The sequence below is a fragment of the Oryza glaberrima genome, chromosome 10, assembly GCF_000147395.1.
Source record: "Oryza glaberrima chromosome 10, OglaRS2, whole genome shotgun sequence".
Taxonomy (NCBI): Eukaryota; Viridiplantae; Streptophyta; class Magnoliopsida; order Poales; family Poaceae; genus Oryza; species Oryza glaberrima.
Genome location: NC_068335.1, coordinates 20,719,640 through 20,739,153, shown reverse-complemented (window position 1 = coordinate 20,739,153; position 19,514 = coordinate 20,719,640). Strand labels below are relative to the sequence as shown.

Below are 19,514 nucleotides of genomic sequence, written 5' to 3'. Positions count from 1 at the left end.
ATCGCGAGGGAGTTAATTTAGTTCGTTAATCATTTGGGAACACACACGTCGGCCGTCTCGTCTCGCGCCATTTTTTTTGATGGGCTCGAGGGGCGGCGACGCCGACGCGTGGGAGACGGCGAGCGCGCGGAGCGGCGTCTCCTCCTCCTCCTCCGGCCGCGCGACGGCCGCGGCGGCGGCGCCGGCGCCGGAGAACAAGGTGTTCGTGGCGCTCCCGGCGCAGCACAAGAGCGGCAGGTCCACGCTCGCGTGGGCGCTCCGGCACGTCGCCGACCTGGCTCCGGCGGCGATCGGCGGCGGCGGCGAGGTGGTGGTGGTGGTGGCGCACGTCCACTCGCCGGCGCAGATGATTCCGATGAGCAGTACGTGTGTCCTCCCGCTTCTTCGCCTTCTCTCGTCGTCGCTCTGCAAACCCCAACGCCACAGGCTGCAGGGCTTATCTCAGCCGTTCGATTAGCTATGTACGGTCAGGATTCAGACGGCCCTGATTGGCTGATGCATTTTTGTGAGGAAGCCCCTGTAATTTTTTCGTATTCCATTCTGATGCGTTTTTGTGAGGAAGCCCCTGTACTTTTTCGTATTCTATTCTGAACTCCTTTTTAGTTCACTACCGGGTCCTGAATCCCCCAATGCGGCGCCCCCTGCCTCGCCGGGGACGGCGGCGAGGGGTGTCGCGACGGCAGCTCGCTCCGGCGACGGCGAGCATCTTCGCGCGCACAATTATCCCGAGGATGTGGCTGGGCTAGGTTCGTGCAGAGATTCCCGCTTCCTTTTGGTCCAAATGCGACTGGGTTTTAGCCTTTTAGGGCAAAGGGGAAGTATTATTTCCTACTGAGTTGTTCATCGATTCGCTTGTCTGAATTGCCAAATTTGGTTAGTGTCTAGGTGATTGTATTCGTTTTTTTTTTCAAACTCTTAGTGCGAACTGATAATTTCTAGGATTGGTGCCCATGGATGCACGCCGAGTCAGTTTAGAATAGAACTGAAGAAGCGGTCAGTCCACAGTTCACAGTAAATGTTCTTTTTTAGAAGAACAAATCGCGTGAAGGTTGATTAGATGTTGTCCTCATGTGTTAAATTTCAGCTAAACCGACTATTGCAACTTTCAAATGGCATAATTTGTTCGCGTGGTGTACTAATTACTAAACATCTCATCTAATTATACATCGTAGTGGGAGGCAAGTTTCATGCAAGTAAATTGAGACCGGAACAGGTCAGTACTTACAGAAAATATGAAAGGGAGCAGGTGGAGAAGAATTTGGATGAATACCTCGAGCAATGCACAAAAATGAAGGTTCAGGCAATCTTCTCATTCATTCTTAGTATTGAAGTCTGAATTGCTATGGGGAACAAGTTAAGTGTATTATATTTTTCAGGTCAAATTTGAGAAAATTGTTATTGAGAATGAAGACATTGCTAATGGGATTACAGAGCTTATTTTGCTGCATGGGGTAAGTAAACTCGTCATGGGAGCAGCTGCTGACAAGCAATACTCCAGGTGTGTCTTCATTTCTGCTACCGATTTGTACTTTTGTTGCATCATATATCTAGCTAAGTGATGCCTCAAAACTCTAATTTCAGGAAAATGAAATTGCCCAAGTCCAAAACAGCACTCTCAGTCATGGTTAAAGCAAATCCTTCATGCAAGATTTGGTTTGTTTGCAAGGAGCATCTGATATACACTAGGTATTAAGAATCTAAAGTATTGAAAGTAGTAAACTTTCTCAAAACCTGATTGAGCCACGTAAGCTACAAATTAAACACCGTCCAATGCATGCAGCAAGTAATATAAACCGTTGGATTATATTCTGTACAAACCAAAGATCAAGCAATAAGGCTTCGGGAGCTGGCCTTCAAGAAGCTTCCAGCAGAAAGCTCGCGAGCCGGGAAGCTCCACGAGACCAGCACCACTGAACGTGCATAAATAAACTACCAAAGTGATCTCTAAAAAAATTAAATGTTGTAAAACAATGGGAAAAAAAAAGCCTAACATCTCAAAACAGTTTATATTATGGTTGTGACTATGATACTTAATTTTATTCAAAATTAAACCTATAATATTTATGAACAGAGGAGTAATAGTAAAATTCTACAGCATTAATTTCACAAATTTAGCATAATCATTATAAACTATTAATTTGCATGAAAAAAATTATTTATTACATATGAAGATAAATTTATTTGTGTTATGCTTTCTTGCCAAATACGTTTTTTGAGCAAGTATCCAAGTATGTAAAAGATAATTTGCTAAATGAAGAATGGATAAAATATAATAGGAAAATAAAGGGCTCCTGCTACAACAATATAGGTGGCCATTGGTGATTTGCGGAGCTATCGTTTCACTTATTCGCGGAATAAGCGAAACGCCATATTTGCAAACGAAAATGATTTTGTGAATAAAAATTTTATATATGTGTTTTTAATGACCTAAAAGTAAAGGCTGAAAAATAAACTTCGATGAAAAAACCTTAAAATCAACTCCAAATTTTAAGGTCTAAAATTCAAATTTTGACTGATAAGCATAAGCATAAGCGAAAAGGTGAGCCTATTTGGTGGCAAAGCGGCAGCTAAGGCGCAAACAAAAAAATAGACGGTTATGGTTGAGTAAATAATTAGAGGAAAACTGTGACAGAGAAGATGAATATGAACCCTAACCATATCTGTTACACTAACTGAAACATTTAATTATTATGTATGAATTATTTAAAAGGTTATAAATAAACTGCCAATGTATGTTTCAAAACCACGAATTGCAAACACATTTTGTATAGAGAGGGTTAAAGTCGTGCAAATGCACGACTATATATGCTAGTCTAAAGTAGTGAAAGAATTAATCTTTCTTGAATCCTAATTTAGCGACGTAAGCTACAAATTGTCCACCGTTAGATGCAGGCAGCAAACTGTATAAACCGTTCGATTCGTACTTCAATACTCAAAAGACACTAGCAGCTTCCAGTAGAAGCCTCGCAAAGCTGCAAGCACCGCATGTTGGGCGGGCGAGTAAAAAAAAATCAACGGCATAGTTACGTTCACACTTGAGTTTCATACCAACTTCATTACATTCATTATCTAATGGTGGAGCCATGAACATCGCATTCTATTAAGTGTCATGCTTCTCGAGCTACATATGAAATTCTTAAAATATTGTTTTAAATCCATTTTAAATTTTATAATAGTTAATAAATTCGTGTATACTCCTAAATAAGTATCACGAATTATTCAACAATTCAATTTTTTTTTGCATATATCGTTTATATTCCATTCAGTAGAAAAAGGGCCTTAAAAAAGACCTAATATATCATCATAATAGTTCATTAATTATGCGGTGCTCTAGAGAAGCATTTTATAGTGTTGTATTGTTACTTACATCTTAATCAAATGAATATTTGTATATACTGGTGAATTTATATTGATTGCCAATGAGAAATCAATACAATGAATTAGCTTCCCACGCTTGGTTCCGTTATCTCGATAAATATGATTATTTTTTAAGTACTATTCATTGTACATATTTTTCACTTCAATATATATTAAATATTTTTTTACAGGTGGGTATATATTCCTTGTCGCACAAAGTGCGACTTAGTGGCTAGTATGATCATGAGCAGTATGCATGCCATACCTCTGGACCGACCAGTCATCTGTATATTCATTTCATACTGACTTCATATATTGTTTCCTAGATACTAACCATTCTGTTAGTGTTCTCCCTTTTCCAAAATCATTTTGAGTAATTCTCTCTTTAAACTGTGTTCAGAGATTTTGTTGCTCCTATTTCTGCAAATTCACAATCACCTGACACTATCAGAGGCTCAATATCCAATCTAGCTGCACGGGGAGGAACTACAAACCAATATGCAAACAATGCAGTTAACGGTTACGTACAGAGGTCCATGTCTGAAATGGTTGTCCCTGCATCTAGCAGGGTATCATTGCAACTGCATTCTCGATCATCGTTACAGGAGTCCCTTAGCAGGCTAAACATGGAGGGCACCTCTGTTGATTCCTGGGATAGAGGAAGCTTTCCAAGTTCATACCGAGCTTCTTCTACTGTGACTGAAGAAGTGTTGAGCGATTCTAGCTCATCTGGAATACCTAGAGATGGCATCTCAACACTTGCAGGTTGTGATTTTCCAAACTCAGCACTGCACCATGAACAGGTAAGCTCTAATACCAAATTTAAGCTTTGGATGATTAGCTAGGAATCTCATTCCATTACATGGTGCTGTATCCAGGGTGACGCAGGTTCAAATGCTAACCTATTTGATAAACTTGAAGAAGCCTTCGCAGAGGCTGAGAAGTATAGGAAGCAAGCATATGATGAGTCACTGAGAAGACAAAAGACAGAAGAAGAATTGATTTCATATCACCAAAAGGTAAACCCTTCACCAAGTTAGCATAAAAAATTGCAGGGTTTTTTACACAAAGATCTAATGGACCTGGTTACAGGCCAGGAAATCTGAGGATTTGTTCTTAAATGAGGCCAAGCAAAGGAAAGAGGTTGAGGAAACCCTAGCAAAGGCAAATGTGGAGATACAATTATTGATGGAAGAAATGGATGCACTGAAACACAACCGAGATGACCTCAGCAGTAAGCTTTCCGAGGTGAGTGAACAGAAAGTGACACTAGAGCAACAGGCCGTGGAATATGGAAGCATTATCATTGATCTCAAGGATACAGTTGCAGCAAGCCAAGCCCTCATTGATTCAATGCAAATGGAGTTTGAACAATTGAAGCATGAAAGGGACAATGCACTCAAACATGCAGAAGAGCTGCACAGAGAGAAACAAAACATGGTATCGAGCTCAGACTTGGAATGGAGCACTGAATTCTCTTTGTTGGAGCTGCAGCAGGCAACACAAAATTTCATTGATGCAATGAAAATTGGAGAAGGTGGGTTTGGGTGTGTCTACAGGGGTCAGCTTCGTAACACAACTGTTGCAATTAAGATGCTTCGCTCTCAGAACTTGCAAGGGCAGTCACAGTTTCAGCAAGAGGTAATAGATTAATAGCAACTCTGAAACCATAATTGCAAATTGATTTTGTATTTCTTTAGTTGTACTAAACTAATGTTACTGGGCAGGTTGCTGTTCTTAGTAGAGTAAGGCATCCAAACCTTGTAACTCTTGTAGGTTATTGCTCAGAAGCTTCAGGTCTTGTGTATGAATTCTTACCAAATGGAAGCCTTGAAGACCATCTAGCTTGTGAAAACAACACGTCTCCGCTTACATGGCAGATCCGTACACGGATCATCGGTGAGATATGTTCGGCGCTCATCTTCCTTCACTCTGACAAGCCTCACGCAGTCATCCATGGTGATCTCAAGCCAGCAAACATTCTTCTTGATGCAAATTTGGTCAGTAAGCTTGGTGACTTTGGAATCTCTCGCCTCCTAAATAGGTCTAGCACAGTGTCCACGAGCTTCTACCAAACAACAAATCCAAGGGGAACTTTTGCTTACATGGACCCTGAATTTCTTACAACTGGGGAACTAACAGCACGGTCTGACATATACTCATTTGGCATTATCATACTGCGACTGGTGACTGGGAAGCCAGCTTTAGGCATTGCAAGGGAGGTGGAGGTTGCACTTGATAAGGGTGAGTTGGAGTTGCTTGTTGACCGATCTGCTGGAGACTGGCCGTTTGTGCAGGCTGAGAAGCTGATGCTTCTTGGCCTGCAGTGTGCAGAGCTTAGCAGAAGGAAGCGCCCTGATCGTATGAATCATGTGTGGAGCGTCGTCGAACCCCTTGTAAAGTCTGCTTCGCTGCCAGTAGAACCAGAATCCATTGGACATTGGGTGAATAAGAACCGCACGCCATTCTACTTCATATGCCCAATTTCTCAGGTATGCATGTCCAACCTCTCCGCGGTGCAGTAAATATAACATGTCATAGACTTTTTTTTTTGCCGGGCCAGCCAAGAAAGGCCAAGCAAATTTACTTAGGATTGAAGAATATATATAAATATACAAAGTTATAACTTCAACAAGAAGCTGTCGAAGTAATGGAAGTTGTCACCGGAGCAACCTCCCAAAAGCAAAAGATTACACTAAGGATTACTCTCCTATATTTCTAAAAACCCCAGCTTCCTTCCAAATCGCCACGATAACTGGGATTACAAATGTGGTAAGGAAAAGCTGTGGATGTTTTGCTTCTTTATTGCAATCGAGTATGACGGAAGCACAACACCATCCATGTTTCTCAGTACTTGGCTGTGTACATCCGTTTGGATGCAGAGGCCAGTTTAATCCATTATCTAAAAAAAATGTTTCTCAGAACTATCCAAAAGTTATTGTGTTGGCGGTTCTGTGTATAGTACGACTGAATTTAACTTTGATATTTTTAGACTTATGGCATGTTAGTTTAGAAATACAGCATCTCGTGCTTAAAAATCACCAATGTTCAAGGCTTAAAGATACTAGGAGCTATCTCTGTTCTAAAACAAGTTCTTGTTTTACCGAGAGTTGCCACACTTAATGAGGGACAGAGATCGGAACTTCTTTCTGAGGGAAAATATGAATGTTAACAAGTGTGCATGCTTTGATCTCTTTGTTCTGGAACTATTGTTTTTTTCTGATATAACTTTCTGAATAATTATATTATGCTTGCTGAAGTAGAATATTAAAGTTCCTTGCAGCATTTTTTGGTGGGGAATAATAATATGCTACTAACAGTCTAACAGCTTCTGAGCTTGGTTGAAACAATATTGTAGGAGGTCATGAGGGATCCTCACATTGCAGCAGATGGGTTCAGTTACGAAGAGGAGGCCATCAAAGGATGGCTCGGCAGCGGGCACAACACCTCCCCCATGACAAAATCAACTCTGGAACATCTTCAGCTGATCCCGAATCTCGCTCTTCGTTCTGCCATTGAGGAATTTATGCAGCAGAAGCAGCAGCAGATTCCATCATAGTAATTAGTTCAGTGAACTTGATTATTCTTAGCTTCATAAGTTGTAAAGTTGATAGCTCATTCTTTGTTCAGAAGTCTGCTCGTGTAGTGTAGCTGTTTTGTTTTGTGAGCAGCAACTTACAATAAATCGTGCATGCTCATATGAGCAGGTGATGATCAGCTAGCAAATGCTTGATGTCAGATTGTGCTTGAACATAATTGTTTCAGGCCACTTAGAATCATGGGACTTATCAGTTTACTGTTGTTGGAAATTGGTAAAAATGAATATGGAGATGGTTTTTTCCCCCTCGAGGTGATGTCTCCTAGTGGGGAAGTATCCGGTGCAATCACCCAATTCAGTGCAACTATGCAACTCTCATCCTACACCATTGGATCGAGAAATGGGCGTCCGAGATTCGTCCACGTCACCATGAGTTAAAATTTAACTCTTAGTAAATTTTAACTCATTAGTGAATTTGCAAGTTAAATTTTAACTCATGGTGACGTGGACGAATCTTGGACGTCCATTTCTTGATCCAACGGTGTAGAATGAGAGTTACATAGTTACACTGAATTAGGTGATTGCACCGGATACTTCCCCGTCTCCTAGTGAGAGTATTTTTAGCAAGTGCATCTAGGATATGCATGTGGTATAAATAGTTAAATAAAAATATAAAATAAAATTAGCAAGATATATTGTGATAATATAATTTGGTATACAAACATGCAACTACAAATTCGATCTTCAAGTAAATAAAAATAACAAGTTGTGTTTGTATTTTTTTGTTCAAATTTTGTTATTTTTGTTTCTCAAAGGAAATCATATTTAACTATACATGTATATATACTTCTAGCATCACATCAATCTAAACCTTTTTTTTGAAAAAAAATGCACAACTATTTAGATGACATGCAAACGTTTGCATAGGTGCGATTCCACCTATGAGTAGAAAATCCATGTCCGTCTTCTCTTAGCGTACGTGTAATATTATAGTAACAAATATTACCGTATAATATTTTTTTTCAACTTGTATGTATTGAATTTGAGTTTTCGCAAAGTGACACATATTTATCAAAACTTTTCATAAGTATTTGGATAGCATACAATAAATAAGGGGACACATATAGCAAAAGACTTTCACAAATGAAGATGCGAGAAAGCAAACTGTTGTTTATCATAGTAAATCTTCCCGGAGAATCAGATGCTCAGAATTCATAGTGTTCTTCAGCATCTTACAACTTACAAGATGGCGCAGATATACAAGCGCAACTATCTCAAAGTAAGCTGTAGGAGGAAATGAAACCATTTCTAACAACGGGAAAAATATAGGTTATAGAAGGAAACCTTTTGAACAAATTAATAGGGAAATAAATCAGGAGGATCGTTCCCCTCCGATCTCAATAGAACTGGACGTTTGAGACGTAGACGGCGTCTGGCATCCAGTTGACCGGGATGACGTCCTTGGCGATGAGGCTCTTGCCGGACTCGGTGGTGACGCGAATAGAGAAGGGGGCCTTGAGCGGCGTGGCGGTGTCCATCCTCCAGATGGCGCCCCACGACAGCTTCATGGGCCTCCAGGCTGGCAATCCGGCCTCCTGGAGGTCCATCTGGATGACGTCACCGTCGTCGGCGACGAACTTGACGAGCACGGCGAGGTAGTTGGGGTTGGAGCCCTTCTCGACGTGGAAGGTGACCTTCTGGCCGCTGGGGTACTTGCAGCGCACCCTCCTGAACTGCATGTCGATGATGCCGGCCTTGCGGAGCTCGGTCTCCTTCCCCGGGCAAGCCATGGCGCCGAACGCCTTGCCGGAGAAGTCGAAGTGGTACGCCGAGATGGGCTCGTAGTTCATGTCCGTGATGAACACCGTCACCGGCTGCTTCGAGCACGCCGCCGGCTGCTCACACTTCACCTGGACTCAAAATGTACTCGGCCAAATTAATGCCCAAATCAAAATGTACCAAACGTAAATCGATGTCCATTAATTTAGCAAAATTCCATATATTGATATATATTGCATTGAATGTTTGTGAAATATAAACTGCCAAAAATGTTTGTGAAATAGCAATGCAGTAAACACATTGACTTGTTGATAAGATCAGGCCGCCTTAATTTGAAACACAAGAGTTTTACTGGATATATTTTCATTATATAATCACTATAGTTCTAAATTAACCCTTATGAAATTCTTCTATGAAATTCCTTTGTTTCGAATGAGATGTACGAATACATGTCCTCGGACAATGATTAGGAGAGTACGAGACGATGAGGGTGTGTTAATTAATTGGTGAGGTTACCTCGTAGCATGAGCCGCATCCCCTGCCGTCCTTGAAGATTGGGACGTTGCCGCAGGAGATCATGCCGTTGTAGGGAGGCAGGTTGACGTTCTTGATCCCACACGCGCCACCTGGAAAAAAAAACAAAACTCAACCAATTAATTGATCGATCGCCATGGATCATGGATGAGCTTCACAGTTACTCCATCGCCATGGATTTAGACACTGTTAAGATTCGTTATTCTATCGTACTATCTTGAGACGAAAATAGTAACATTACATGATGAGCCAGTAAACTAATATTTTGAAACGGAGATAGTAACATTACACGATAAGATAGTAACTTTACCGTTGTCGGCGGAACTAATATTTTGAGACAGAGAAAGTAACATTACACGATAAGATAGTAATATTACCATTGTCGGCGGGGCCCGAGCCGTAGGGCTGGCCGTACCAGGTGGCCCTGGCGGGGAGCCAGGGGGCGTTGTAGTTGGTCGTGATGTTCGGGCCGGGTGGCACCTTGGGCGGGCCGCACGACCCGCCGCCCACCAGCGCCGCCACCACGGCGACGGCGAGGACGATGTTGGTGGTGAGCGATCCCATTGTCGCTTTTATTTGGCTTGGTGTGTTTTGGTTTTTTTTTTCCCTTTTTTTTTTGGTGGTGAGATGGATGACAAGATCAAGCAGATGCCTACGTATTTATAGTCGGCGAGGTGAGGGCGCGGACGGGTCACGGGTGGACGGCCGGCGGCGGCGGCGTCCGTCGCGCGCGATCGTGTCGTGGGGTTGGGCGTGCGTGCGCGCGCGCCGCCGCCGCGCGCGGGAGCGATTCTTCTCCGGTGGTTTTGATTTGGTCATGCGTTTTGTACGGAATTTGTGCCTGTGCGCGCGCCGAGTTGACATGTACGATGGGTGGCTGAGAAAGCTAGCCTGAGATGGAAGGCCAGTGTGCGACGGTGAGACGACAGTTAGGCTGGCTGCTGCGTATATGCGTACACTGTCAGTGTGTACAGTAATCAAGATGGAGAGATATATATTCTGCTGGAGAAGGCGAAATATTTGGTGATTAATGTTGAGTCTTTTCCAGTCCCGTATTTCTTATTGCTTTCCAGTTTTGTAGATTTGCTCATGAAATCAATACTATATATGTAGTACTGGTATAAATAATGACAAGGTTACTTCCTAATGCATGAACACGCTTACACGCCCGCATGCAGGCTGTCATATATGCAGCGCAATTAGTAAGATTTTGCATGCGGCAGATACGATCTTGCATTAATTCTTTCATGATCCTGCGTCCATCCATCGTAGGTAGTAGCTATCTATCCCGATGTATCGCGTGCAAGGCGGTGCAAAGCGCAGAGCCGGGTCGGCGGCGGCGGCGTGCTCGCTTCCGGCGGAAGCTACGGCGGCACGGCCACCGGCCGCCGCCTTGCGGGAAGCCGAATCAAACCCTACGCGAACGCGGCCGATCCTGCTGAGTGATCTGGAGATCTGGACCGTCCAAACACATGCGACATGGGCCTTATGTCCTCCCTTCCCAATCGTGCTCCTGCTACCTATAATGGGCCGCACCCCCGTTCTGGCCCAGCTAATTATGGGCCGCATTTTGCTCGCTGTCACGTTCCGGGCCGAAAATACGTGCTCGGACAGAAAAGCCGGCCCATCAAGATCGTTTTTCATGAAAAATTCTTTAACATTTTTTGCCTGCACAGAACGTTGTTCGACTGATCTCTGAGTTTTGGATGGCCATCACACTTCGCAACGGAATGAAGGATACACATTTGCCTCTTACTACCATTTTACGTGTTGTAACCCAAGCGAATAATGCTATGCCTGCATTTAAACTTCTTCAGAAAGAGGCTGACAAACTCGCGACATAAAGATCTGAAAACTACACTCATCTTTTGCACTGAACAAAAGTCGGTATGAATTTGGCTAGTTCTGAATAAAAGTCAGTATGGATTTGACTAGTTCTGAAGAAAAATCTGTATGAATTCGGCTAGTTCTGAAGAAAAGTGATCATATGGACATGCTGTGTTTACTGTTTCCTGTTTTTGTGCTCAATTTCTTTTCTTTTGTCTGTACCTTGGAATGATCAGTAGATGTTGAAAGTTAAATGGATAATAGCATGCTTTGGGGTAGATGCTTGACCACGGGATGCTGTCATGCATTTTGGGAAACTTCAAACCATGCTTGGAGAATTTTCCTCCGTGTAGCGGCCATCAACAGACTTCTTTACCATACTCGCTTCAGAGAAGTTCAGAGAAGAAGAAAGAAAAACTGGCTCCTATCTTGTCCTCCCCTATTACAAACAGATTCTCTTAATAAAACATGAAAGATGCTTTTCAGATAGTTCCTTTCTCAGTTTTCCCTGGCTTCTAGCCTGCTATGTTTTTGCAATGGCTCAGTAAACAACTGGATTAGCTAAATTGAAGCTAGTGTTTAGCTGTCTTGCCAGGAAAAGCTGGTCTAGCTCAGCATGCTCCTTATCAATACAAGACAGAGTGATTTGCTAATTGCTACTAGAAAATGACCCATTCAATAGGACCATTTCCTGTGAACTAGTGATCAAAGTGGACCTAAAATAACTGCTGTTTCTATCAGTGAGCAGCTCATTTGGCTCATAATAACACAATATAGTATTATAGTCATATATATTTCTGATGCTGTGTCCTATGAGGCTATGATGATGGATCAAATCCATCTCTGATACAGTCAGCTTCAGGTGTGTAGAGCTGCTCATGTTTGGATCGTTGCGCCTTACAAAATCATGCATAAGGAAACACCATGTTCTCACAGATTGAGGTGAATTAATGCAGCAGCTTCAGTTGATCATTTCCAAATTTCTTGTTATCTCCTTACATCTCTTCATATTCCATTTGAGGAAACTATGCTGCTAATGCTTGTGATAGAGTATGAGTGCTCAGAGCAATTTTGGTATTGAGCAGTGAATTACTACTATGATATCGACAATAAAAGAACAGCATATGCTACAAGCATTGAATTGTTTGGCCAAAATTGGTAGCTAATTCTAAAGGCGCAAAAATGTAAGATAGAGAATTATACGAGGAAACTAGTAGCTAATAACCAATATCACTTTCTAGTATAACTGGGTAATTGGGTATCACAAACCTTGAGCAATCTCCCAGAGTTTATTATCGCAAATTATGCCTTTTGTGGCTGCTTAGTTATTCTTCAATAAAATGTTGTTCATTAAAAAATATCAGAAATCTGGAAAAGCATTCACATTGTGGCTAACGCAAGATTAGCAAAACATCCAGAGTAGGAACTTGAAAGTTGAAGGAACCTATACAGTTATATGCTAGTTGAGTAGATATGAAATTGTTCATTTTGTCGACCTCCAGGTTTACTACCTTACCTTAGTACTTTGCACGAACATTATGTGAGCGAGCTACAAATCGGAACTAAAACCTACTGGAAGGAAGTTTGTTTACACAATTAGTCACTTAACAAAAGCAAAAGGACAAAATTAAATCAGTTACTAAGCGTGATCTGGCCACAACACTAAGAAAATAGGTTAATTTCTCCCAAATTTTAACATCAGTAGACATAAGGTGACAATATGAGAATCACAAGCTCAATTTTTTTTAGATAATCGATCACAAGCTCTAATGCTTCAATTCTTAGACGATTACACAGAGATACCACCAGTAATTTGTTTTCTTTGGAAGAAAATACTACTAGTACAAGATTATTGAGCAAAATAAATACCTACTGGGCGCCGTCCTCGGGGAAGCGCGTGTCGACGCCGCCGTGGCCGTGCTGCCCCGCAGCGCCGGAAGCCGCAGCCGCTGCGCCGCCCCCGCCGCCGGGACCCGCGGCGGAGGCACTTCCGGCGCCGTGCTGGAGCTCGATGACGAGCCAGCGGACGGCCTTGCTCATCTGCTCGAGGCGGACGGCGCTGATGGGCTTGATGCCGGGGGCGGCCAGCGCCGCGGAGGAGGAGGAGGCGCCGGTGGCCTCGTCGACGAGGCACTCGGAGCCGATTCGCTGGCGGATCGACTCGACGAGCTCCTCGGCGTGGTCGCAGGCGACGCGGAAGAGCTCCCACCGCTGCTTGAACGCCTCGAGCGCCGCGTCCGTGGCCGCGTTCTTCTCTCCCCCTGACTGCCCCCGCGCCTCCACCACCGCCGCCGCCGCCGCCACGAACTCCTGGTACGCCTCGCTCAGCTCGTCCACCGTCGCCTCCATCTCCCCTCGCCGCCGGCGGCTTCTCCCCGACACGCTCCGCCGCCTCCGCCGCCTCGATTCCCCACTTGACTTCTACTCGTCACAGTGTCAAACTCCCCCAACCAGTAGCGTAAAAAAAAAAAAACGAATTCCTCGTGGGCCGCAGATTCGCGGCCCACCGTAAAATGGGCCGTCTCGTGCTGTATCTCCTTACTGGGCCGCACGTTAAAACTTGGGCTGGGACGCGAGGCGAGGGTTTCTCTCGAGGGATATGGGCCTCGCCGCTCGCCGGAGCGGCGGTGGCTTCCCCCTACCGCGGGCGCTCACCGGCGGTGAGCGGGCGACCCCGGTGGGATCCTATGAGCGCCTCGCCGCGAGCTGATGTTGCCGTCTCCCTGCGCGATTCCGCCGCCGCCGCCGCCGCCGCCGCCGCCGCGGCGATGTATTTATTCGGTGTTCGCCATTTCTAGTCAATCGTCAAAGGTGATTTGACTGTACCACGATGATTTAATTTCATATGCAGTAGTGGGGATGATGAGATGTTTGCTTGATGTCAATTTTGTTCGCCTCAAATGTCATATGCTATTACTGCTGAATCGTCAATTCATCACTACCCGTAGGTTGTTTCTCCCGTTCATAGGGAGTAAGTAACTGAAATATGAGGCTGAGAGCTTTAGATTAGATCACTAGATAGACTGATGGCTCTATCACTGACACACAACCGATGCACTACATCTTTTTTTTTTATTAGAAATGAAAGGCAGAGAATTTGTGTTGAGCAATGGGGGGTGAAGGATGTGACAAATGTAGAGTCTTACATTAATTCATAGCATGTCCCTGTTCCCAGCAAATTTTGCCGTGTTGTACTGGCATGACAGCGTACCAAATGACTTTCCTCAGATAATCCATTCACTGCGACTTGGTAGTTGAGTGTTGCGTTGTCTTCCGATAGTCTCAGTCAAGAGTCAACCTTTTTACCTGGTTAAACTGGAATCTTATTCTTTAATGCTAATACGCAGTGTGTTCCCTCTTTTAGTTGTCCAAAGTGGGAAACGCAAACTGGTAGATAGAAGTATCTCTTAGTTCCATCTTCAAGGCCTTACCAGTTGCATGCATGAGTATGATGCTCAGGCAGAAAACTCTGTTTAGAGACAAGGTTTATGTTGCTCTCCCTGAGCAACCCACCGATGGCAAGTCCATACTGTCTTGGGTTATCGATCATGCATCCAGTAGCACGGAGATCATCATCATCCACATAATTACTACATCGAACTTTGGTTAGTTATGTGCAGTGGCTTTATCTAAAGTTATTTTTCTCGATGTCAATAAAGGAGGTGATATAGTCATATAGCTATCTTATGATGTTTGTACCATAATCTTTAGCTTCTGGCTTTCTGCCATGTTCTGGTTTATTTCCTCTAACCATTACTTCTTGTTTCTATTGTGCTTTCGGTTGCATAATCCTTAGCAAAGTTCTATTGTCTTATTTGATTCCTTTTTTGCTGAAGAAAGCCGGATGCAAAATTTGGACAACTATCTGGACCAGTGCTCAAGAAAAAAGGTGCAAGATAATGATATTTTATTTTGTTTTCTGAAAAGTTCATGTGGAAAATATTTTTATTCACTCTCCCCACAAAGACTTCTATGAGTAAATAACTAATTATAGAACATAAGGAAAAAAAAGTAACACCAAGCAAGAGTGAAAATGGTTATTCTTTTACTTGATATGTCCAAATACTGATTATTCATATATTATAACTGAAGATAGTTCTTATAGTAGTATTATCATTGCACAACCAAAGCCACGCCCAGGTATTTTTTTCGTCTAAACAAAAACAGTTGGTATTGAAGTAGAATTATTTTACAAAGGTACAAAAATCCACTCCGTGCTAATGAAGGTTGGGGACATCTCTTCCATAAAGACCATTCGTAGGAAATTTATACAGGGTATCTTGTTTTGGGTAGAAGCAAGTTTTGGAAGAACTGGGGGGATTTTTTATTTTATTTTATTTTATTTTTTGGTGAAGCTTTCACCATATCTATTTTTGCATTGATTTTTTTTTTTCTGAATACTATAATGAACCCTCTGGTTCCATTTTTTTATGTGACAAAACTGTAAAAAATCCATATTTCAAACCCTGGTTAGGTAATAATCCAAAATTTTGTTTTAAACTGATCGAGATTAATAGGGCATCAAGGCTTTCTGCCACTTGTATGTTGAATCATATGAATCACTGAGGTTTACATATTGAAGTCAACTTGTTTGACTATCTATGGATACATGTTCTGCAATGCTGTTCTATCTATTTTATCCATGATGTTGAAAAAAAAAAATCGATTGCAATAAGTTAACATTTTTTGTAAAGAAAGTTTAGGGGGAAAATTAATGCAAAAAGTAATATTTACTTCATCAGAGAGCAAATTTCTTATTCTTCCTTGACCAGGTTAAAGCTGAGAAAGAAGTGTTCTTTTTTACCAAAATTGACGAAGGGCTTCTTCATCTGATAGAAATATATGGGGTCACTAAACTTGTTATGGGTGCTGCATCAGACAGACACTACAAAAGGTTTCTCTCTCTTCTCTTTCTCTGAGTTCTAATAATCGTGGTACAGTTTCACATTATCAGTTCTTATTGATTGGGACAAAAATATGACTATTTTTGTTGCCCAGAAAAATGAAAGCACCACAATCACAAACAGCAATAAGTGTGATGCAAAGAGCACACTCATACTGCAATATATGGTTTATTTGCAACGGGAAGCTAACATGTGTCAGGTAGGGCTTCAACTACCAAATGGACTCTTATATACATCGGACTTTATTTTATTGTATTTATCTTAAGCCCCAGTTTTGGCATTATTTCACAGCAAGGAATCTCAACATAACAGTACAATATGCAGCTTAAAATAATCACATGTAAATCTTTCAGTATAGGGCCTATAGGCAGCCATATGATTGATACTTCAGTTTTGAAACTCCAAGGCACCGAATCGGTATTAATTGGACAAATAACAGAAGGGATCACAGTCTTGACTGTTTACCAAGCACGCTGTATGTAACTGAAGGACGAATAGTTTTCCAGAATCAAAGATCACAAGCCTATTGCAGCAGATAAATTCTGGCAGAACTTCACATATTTAGAATGAGTAGAACTGAGAAAAAAACATGTGTACATTTATTTTTGCCTTGTGTATTCTTTCTTTGCGAACACTTTGTCCTGTATATGTTATTAGGATAGTCTAGGTTATGGTCGAGTTTGTACCATATTTAGCTGATCTACAATTCGACATGCCTTATCTTATAACTATCTGCATTTTGTCATGTAAAGTATCTGTTATTTTTCCATAAGAGAATGATTATCACAAGTTTATTGAAGCCTAAATAATTCTTAATTTTTCACTACTTTGAATTTTTCTTCCACTAAATGTCTCTGTTTCTTTTCGCCTAGGGAGGCCAGTTGTTGCCCTGTAAAAAGGTCAAAATCAGCTCGCCTACCTTCTTCTGTAGACAGTTGCAAGGTGGATCTTCAAAGTTTGCTTGAACCTAATATAGAGGTAAATACCACTTTGTACTACAATTAACATGAGCTTTTCTAGCGCGGCTTAGTAGATGTTCACACAGGAAGACCATTAAGCATGTACTTCAGAGATACCAAGAGGTCTCTAAAACTGTTCTGAGTTAGGAATGTGGAAATGCTATAATAAACTCGAAACAAAATGAAACAAGGTAGTCTTGGCTCAGCAGGAAGAAGTTAAAATAGTTTTACTGTGTGTTTCAGATCCTTTGTGCTTGGTATGCCATATTACATAATATCCAAACTTTTACAGTATTTTCTGTTAACAATCGCTGATTGCATTTGCAGGCTAAAAGATTGGGATGCATGTATATTAATGAAATGGAACTAAGGAAAGAGACAGAGGCAAAACTCTCACAAGAAAAGGAAGAGTCAGAATCTCTCAAACATGCCACTATGGTGCTCCAAAATGACCTGGACTGGCTCAAATATCAGTTGAATGAGAAAGCCAATAGATTACAAGAGCTAAACCAACAGAAGCACCTCCTTGAACACCACATCTCAGAGTCAGACTCAGTTGCCACTTATCTAGAAGAGAGCATGAAGGTTACGGAATCTCGTGTCCAGTCACTGAAGTTAGAGTACAGTAAAATGAAGCGAGAGCGAGATGATGCAGTTAAAGAGGCAAGGAGCATGCGTATAGAGAAGGAGCTGACGAATTCTTGTGCCTATGGAGCAATAAGCTCTGAGTTCTCCTTGATGGAGTTGGAGCAGGCAACTCAGAATTTCAGCAATGCACTTAACATCGGTCAAGGTGGATTTGGATCTGTATACAAAGGTTCTCTGCGCAATACGACAGTAGCTATAAAGATGCTTAGTACTGACAGCTTGCATGGCCAATCTCAGTTCCATCAAGAGGTACAATTCAAAGGCCTATCATCCATTTGTATAATATTGCATTGAGAAAACGGAACTAAGATAAGCTAATCATTATTAAAAGTTAAGCTAATGCATTCTGCCGTTCCAATTTGTTTTCACAGGTTGCTATACTCAGTAGAGTAAGGCATCCAAACTTAGTCACCCTTATTGGAGCCTGCATGGAAGCTTCAGCGCTTGTTTATGAGCTCTTACCAAATGGAAGCCTGGAGGACCGACTCAACTGTGTTGACAACACCCCGCCACTCACTTGGCAAGTGCGCATCCAGATCATCACGGAGATTTGCTCTGCACTTATCTTCCTTCACAAGCACCGGCCTCACCCAGTGGTGCATGGGGACCTCAAGCCAGGCAACATCCTTCTTGATGCAAATTTGCAGAGCAAACTCAGTGATTTTGGGATTTCACGCCTCCTTCTGGAGTCCAGTGTCACTGGAAGCGACGCACACTACACCTCCAGGCCTATGGGAACACCGGCATACATGGACCCAGAGTTCTTCGCCACAGGGGAGCTGACGCCACAGTCTGATACTTACTCTTTTGGTGTTACCATCATGCGTCTCTTGACCGGACGGGCACCTCTACGCCTGATTAGGACAGTGCGGGAGGCGCTGAACGACGATGACCTGCAGTCAGTGTTGGACCATTCTGCAGGTGACTGGCCATTGGTGCATGTGGAGCAGCTCGCACACATTGCGCTGCAGTGCACAGAGCTCAGCAAGCAGAGGCGTCCTGATCTTGAGCATGACGTGTGGGAGGTGATTGAACCTATGAAGAAGGAAGCTCATTCGCCGTTGTCCCAGTCTTTTCGATCTATCTGTAGTGCCATTGAAACTGCCACGCCGTCCTACTTCCTTTGCCCAATCTCTCAGGTACTACAAGTTAGAAAGGTACTCCCTCCGTTCTAAAATATAGCTACTTTTAGCTTCCAAATTTGTAAGCTAAAGGTACCTATATTCTAGGATGGAGGGAGTAGAATTTATAAGTTGCTGCCACTGTTTCGTTAGAAACTGTTACGATGCTTCCAGCATTGCTTCTCGTCTGAAACTCTAATAATGATTTACTGCAATTGCATATCTTCAGGTGATCATGAGAGATCCTCAGATGGCAGCGGATGGCTTCACCTATGAAGCTGATGTTATAAGAGATTGGCTGGATAAGGGACATGACAGGTCTCCAGTGACTAATCAAACGCTTGCTAACCGTGACACTATCCCCAATATCGCACTGCGTTCAGCCATTCAAGAATATCTCAAGCAGAACAAGTCATTTGCACTATATGAACAGCAGCATTAGTGGCCTGTATTGAGTTTCATCTGTGCTTCGACTGTAATAGATTTCTGTCGCATGCTTTGCGTAAGCGTAGTCAGCCAGTAAGAAACTGAGGAGGTAGTGTTAGAATAGTGTTTTTTTTTCAGTTGAGCTGTAAAATGTTTTTCATTTTACCTGATTTTTTTGAAAATAAAGGGTTGGGTCTTCTTTGAACTAATTCATGTGGAAATCCTACAAAACTGTTAAATTCCAGCATTCTAAATGAGATCTTAATGGATATACTGAGTTCATGTTCATCTTTCCTTCTGGATCTCTGATAATGGAATGATGAAATCATGTACCATACCTATTTCATTAGTTAAACAGAAAAAATGAACTATTTCAAGATACAACAGAAATGATTTATATCTATAAACTTTTATTCATTTC

General features: G+C 42.3%; 4 protein-coding genes across 6 annotated transcripts; 2 read left to right on the top strand and 2 right to left on the bottom strand.

The window, feature by feature from the left end:
- Positions 1-20: 20 nt before the first annotated feature.
- LOC127753096 (U-box domain-containing protein 33-like) lies at positions 21-7,197 on the top strand. The gene is made up of 9 exons (XM_052278562.1): positions 21-362; positions 1,173-1,294; positions 1,377-1,498; positions 1,582-1,686; positions 3,758-4,160; positions 4,236-4,376; positions 4,450-4,998; positions 5,085-5,849; positions 6,716-7,197. The coding sequence occupies exons 1-9, from the start codon at positions 80-82 to the stop codon at positions 6,914-6,916; spliced, it is 2,691 nt and encodes an 896-aa protein (XP_052134522.1). The 5' UTR covers positions 21-79; the 3' UTR covers positions 6,917-7,197.
- An 848-nt stretch (positions 7,198-8,045) lies between these two features.
- Positions 8,046-9,841, bottom strand: LOC127753090 (expansin-B9). The gene is made up of 3 exons (XM_052278552.1): positions 9,586-9,841; positions 9,191-9,300; positions 8,046-8,805 (listed from the first exon to the last, which is right to left on the bottom strand). The coding sequence occupies exons 1-3, from the start codon at positions 9,770-9,772 to the stop codon at positions 8,293-8,295; spliced, it is 810 nt and encodes a 269-aa protein (XP_052134512.1). The 5' UTR covers positions 9,773-9,841; the 3' UTR covers positions 8,046-8,292.
- A 2,917-nt stretch (positions 9,842-12,758) lies between these two features.
- On the bottom strand, positions 12,759-13,486 carry LOC127753095 (mediator of RNA polymerase II transcription subunit 32). The gene has a single exon (XM_052278561.1). The coding sequence runs from the start codon at positions 13,382-13,384 to the stop codon at positions 12,905-12,907; it is 480 nt and encodes a 159-aa protein (XP_052134521.1). The 5' UTR covers positions 13,385-13,486; the 3' UTR covers positions 12,759-12,904.
- A 134-nt stretch (positions 13,487-13,620) lies between these two features.
- Positions 13,621-19,364, top strand: LOC127753083 (U-box domain-containing protein 70-like). 3 transcript variants are annotated; one of them, XM_052278546.1, is made up of 8 exons: positions 13,621-13,846; positions 14,876-14,924; positions 15,808-15,929; positions 16,034-16,138; positions 16,812-16,917; positions 17,226-17,795; positions 17,918-18,685; positions 18,897-19,364. In XM_052278546.1, the coding sequence occupies exons 2-8, from the start codon at positions 14,880-14,882 to the stop codon at positions 19,107-19,109; spliced, it is 1,929 nt and encodes a 642-aa protein (XP_052134506.1). In that variant the 5' UTR covers positions 13,621-13,846; positions 14,876-14,879; the 3' UTR covers positions 19,110-19,364. The 3 variants fall into 3 exon arrangements, with proteins under 3 accessions (XP_052134506.1, XP_052134504.1, XP_052134503.1); XM_052278544.1 differs by having other exon boundaries at positions 14,872-14,924; XM_052278543.1 differs by lacking the exon at positions 13,621-13,846 and adding an exon at positions 13,858-14,640 and having other exon boundaries at positions 14,872-14,924.
- The last annotated feature ends 150 nt before the right edge of the window (positions 19,365-19,514 follow it).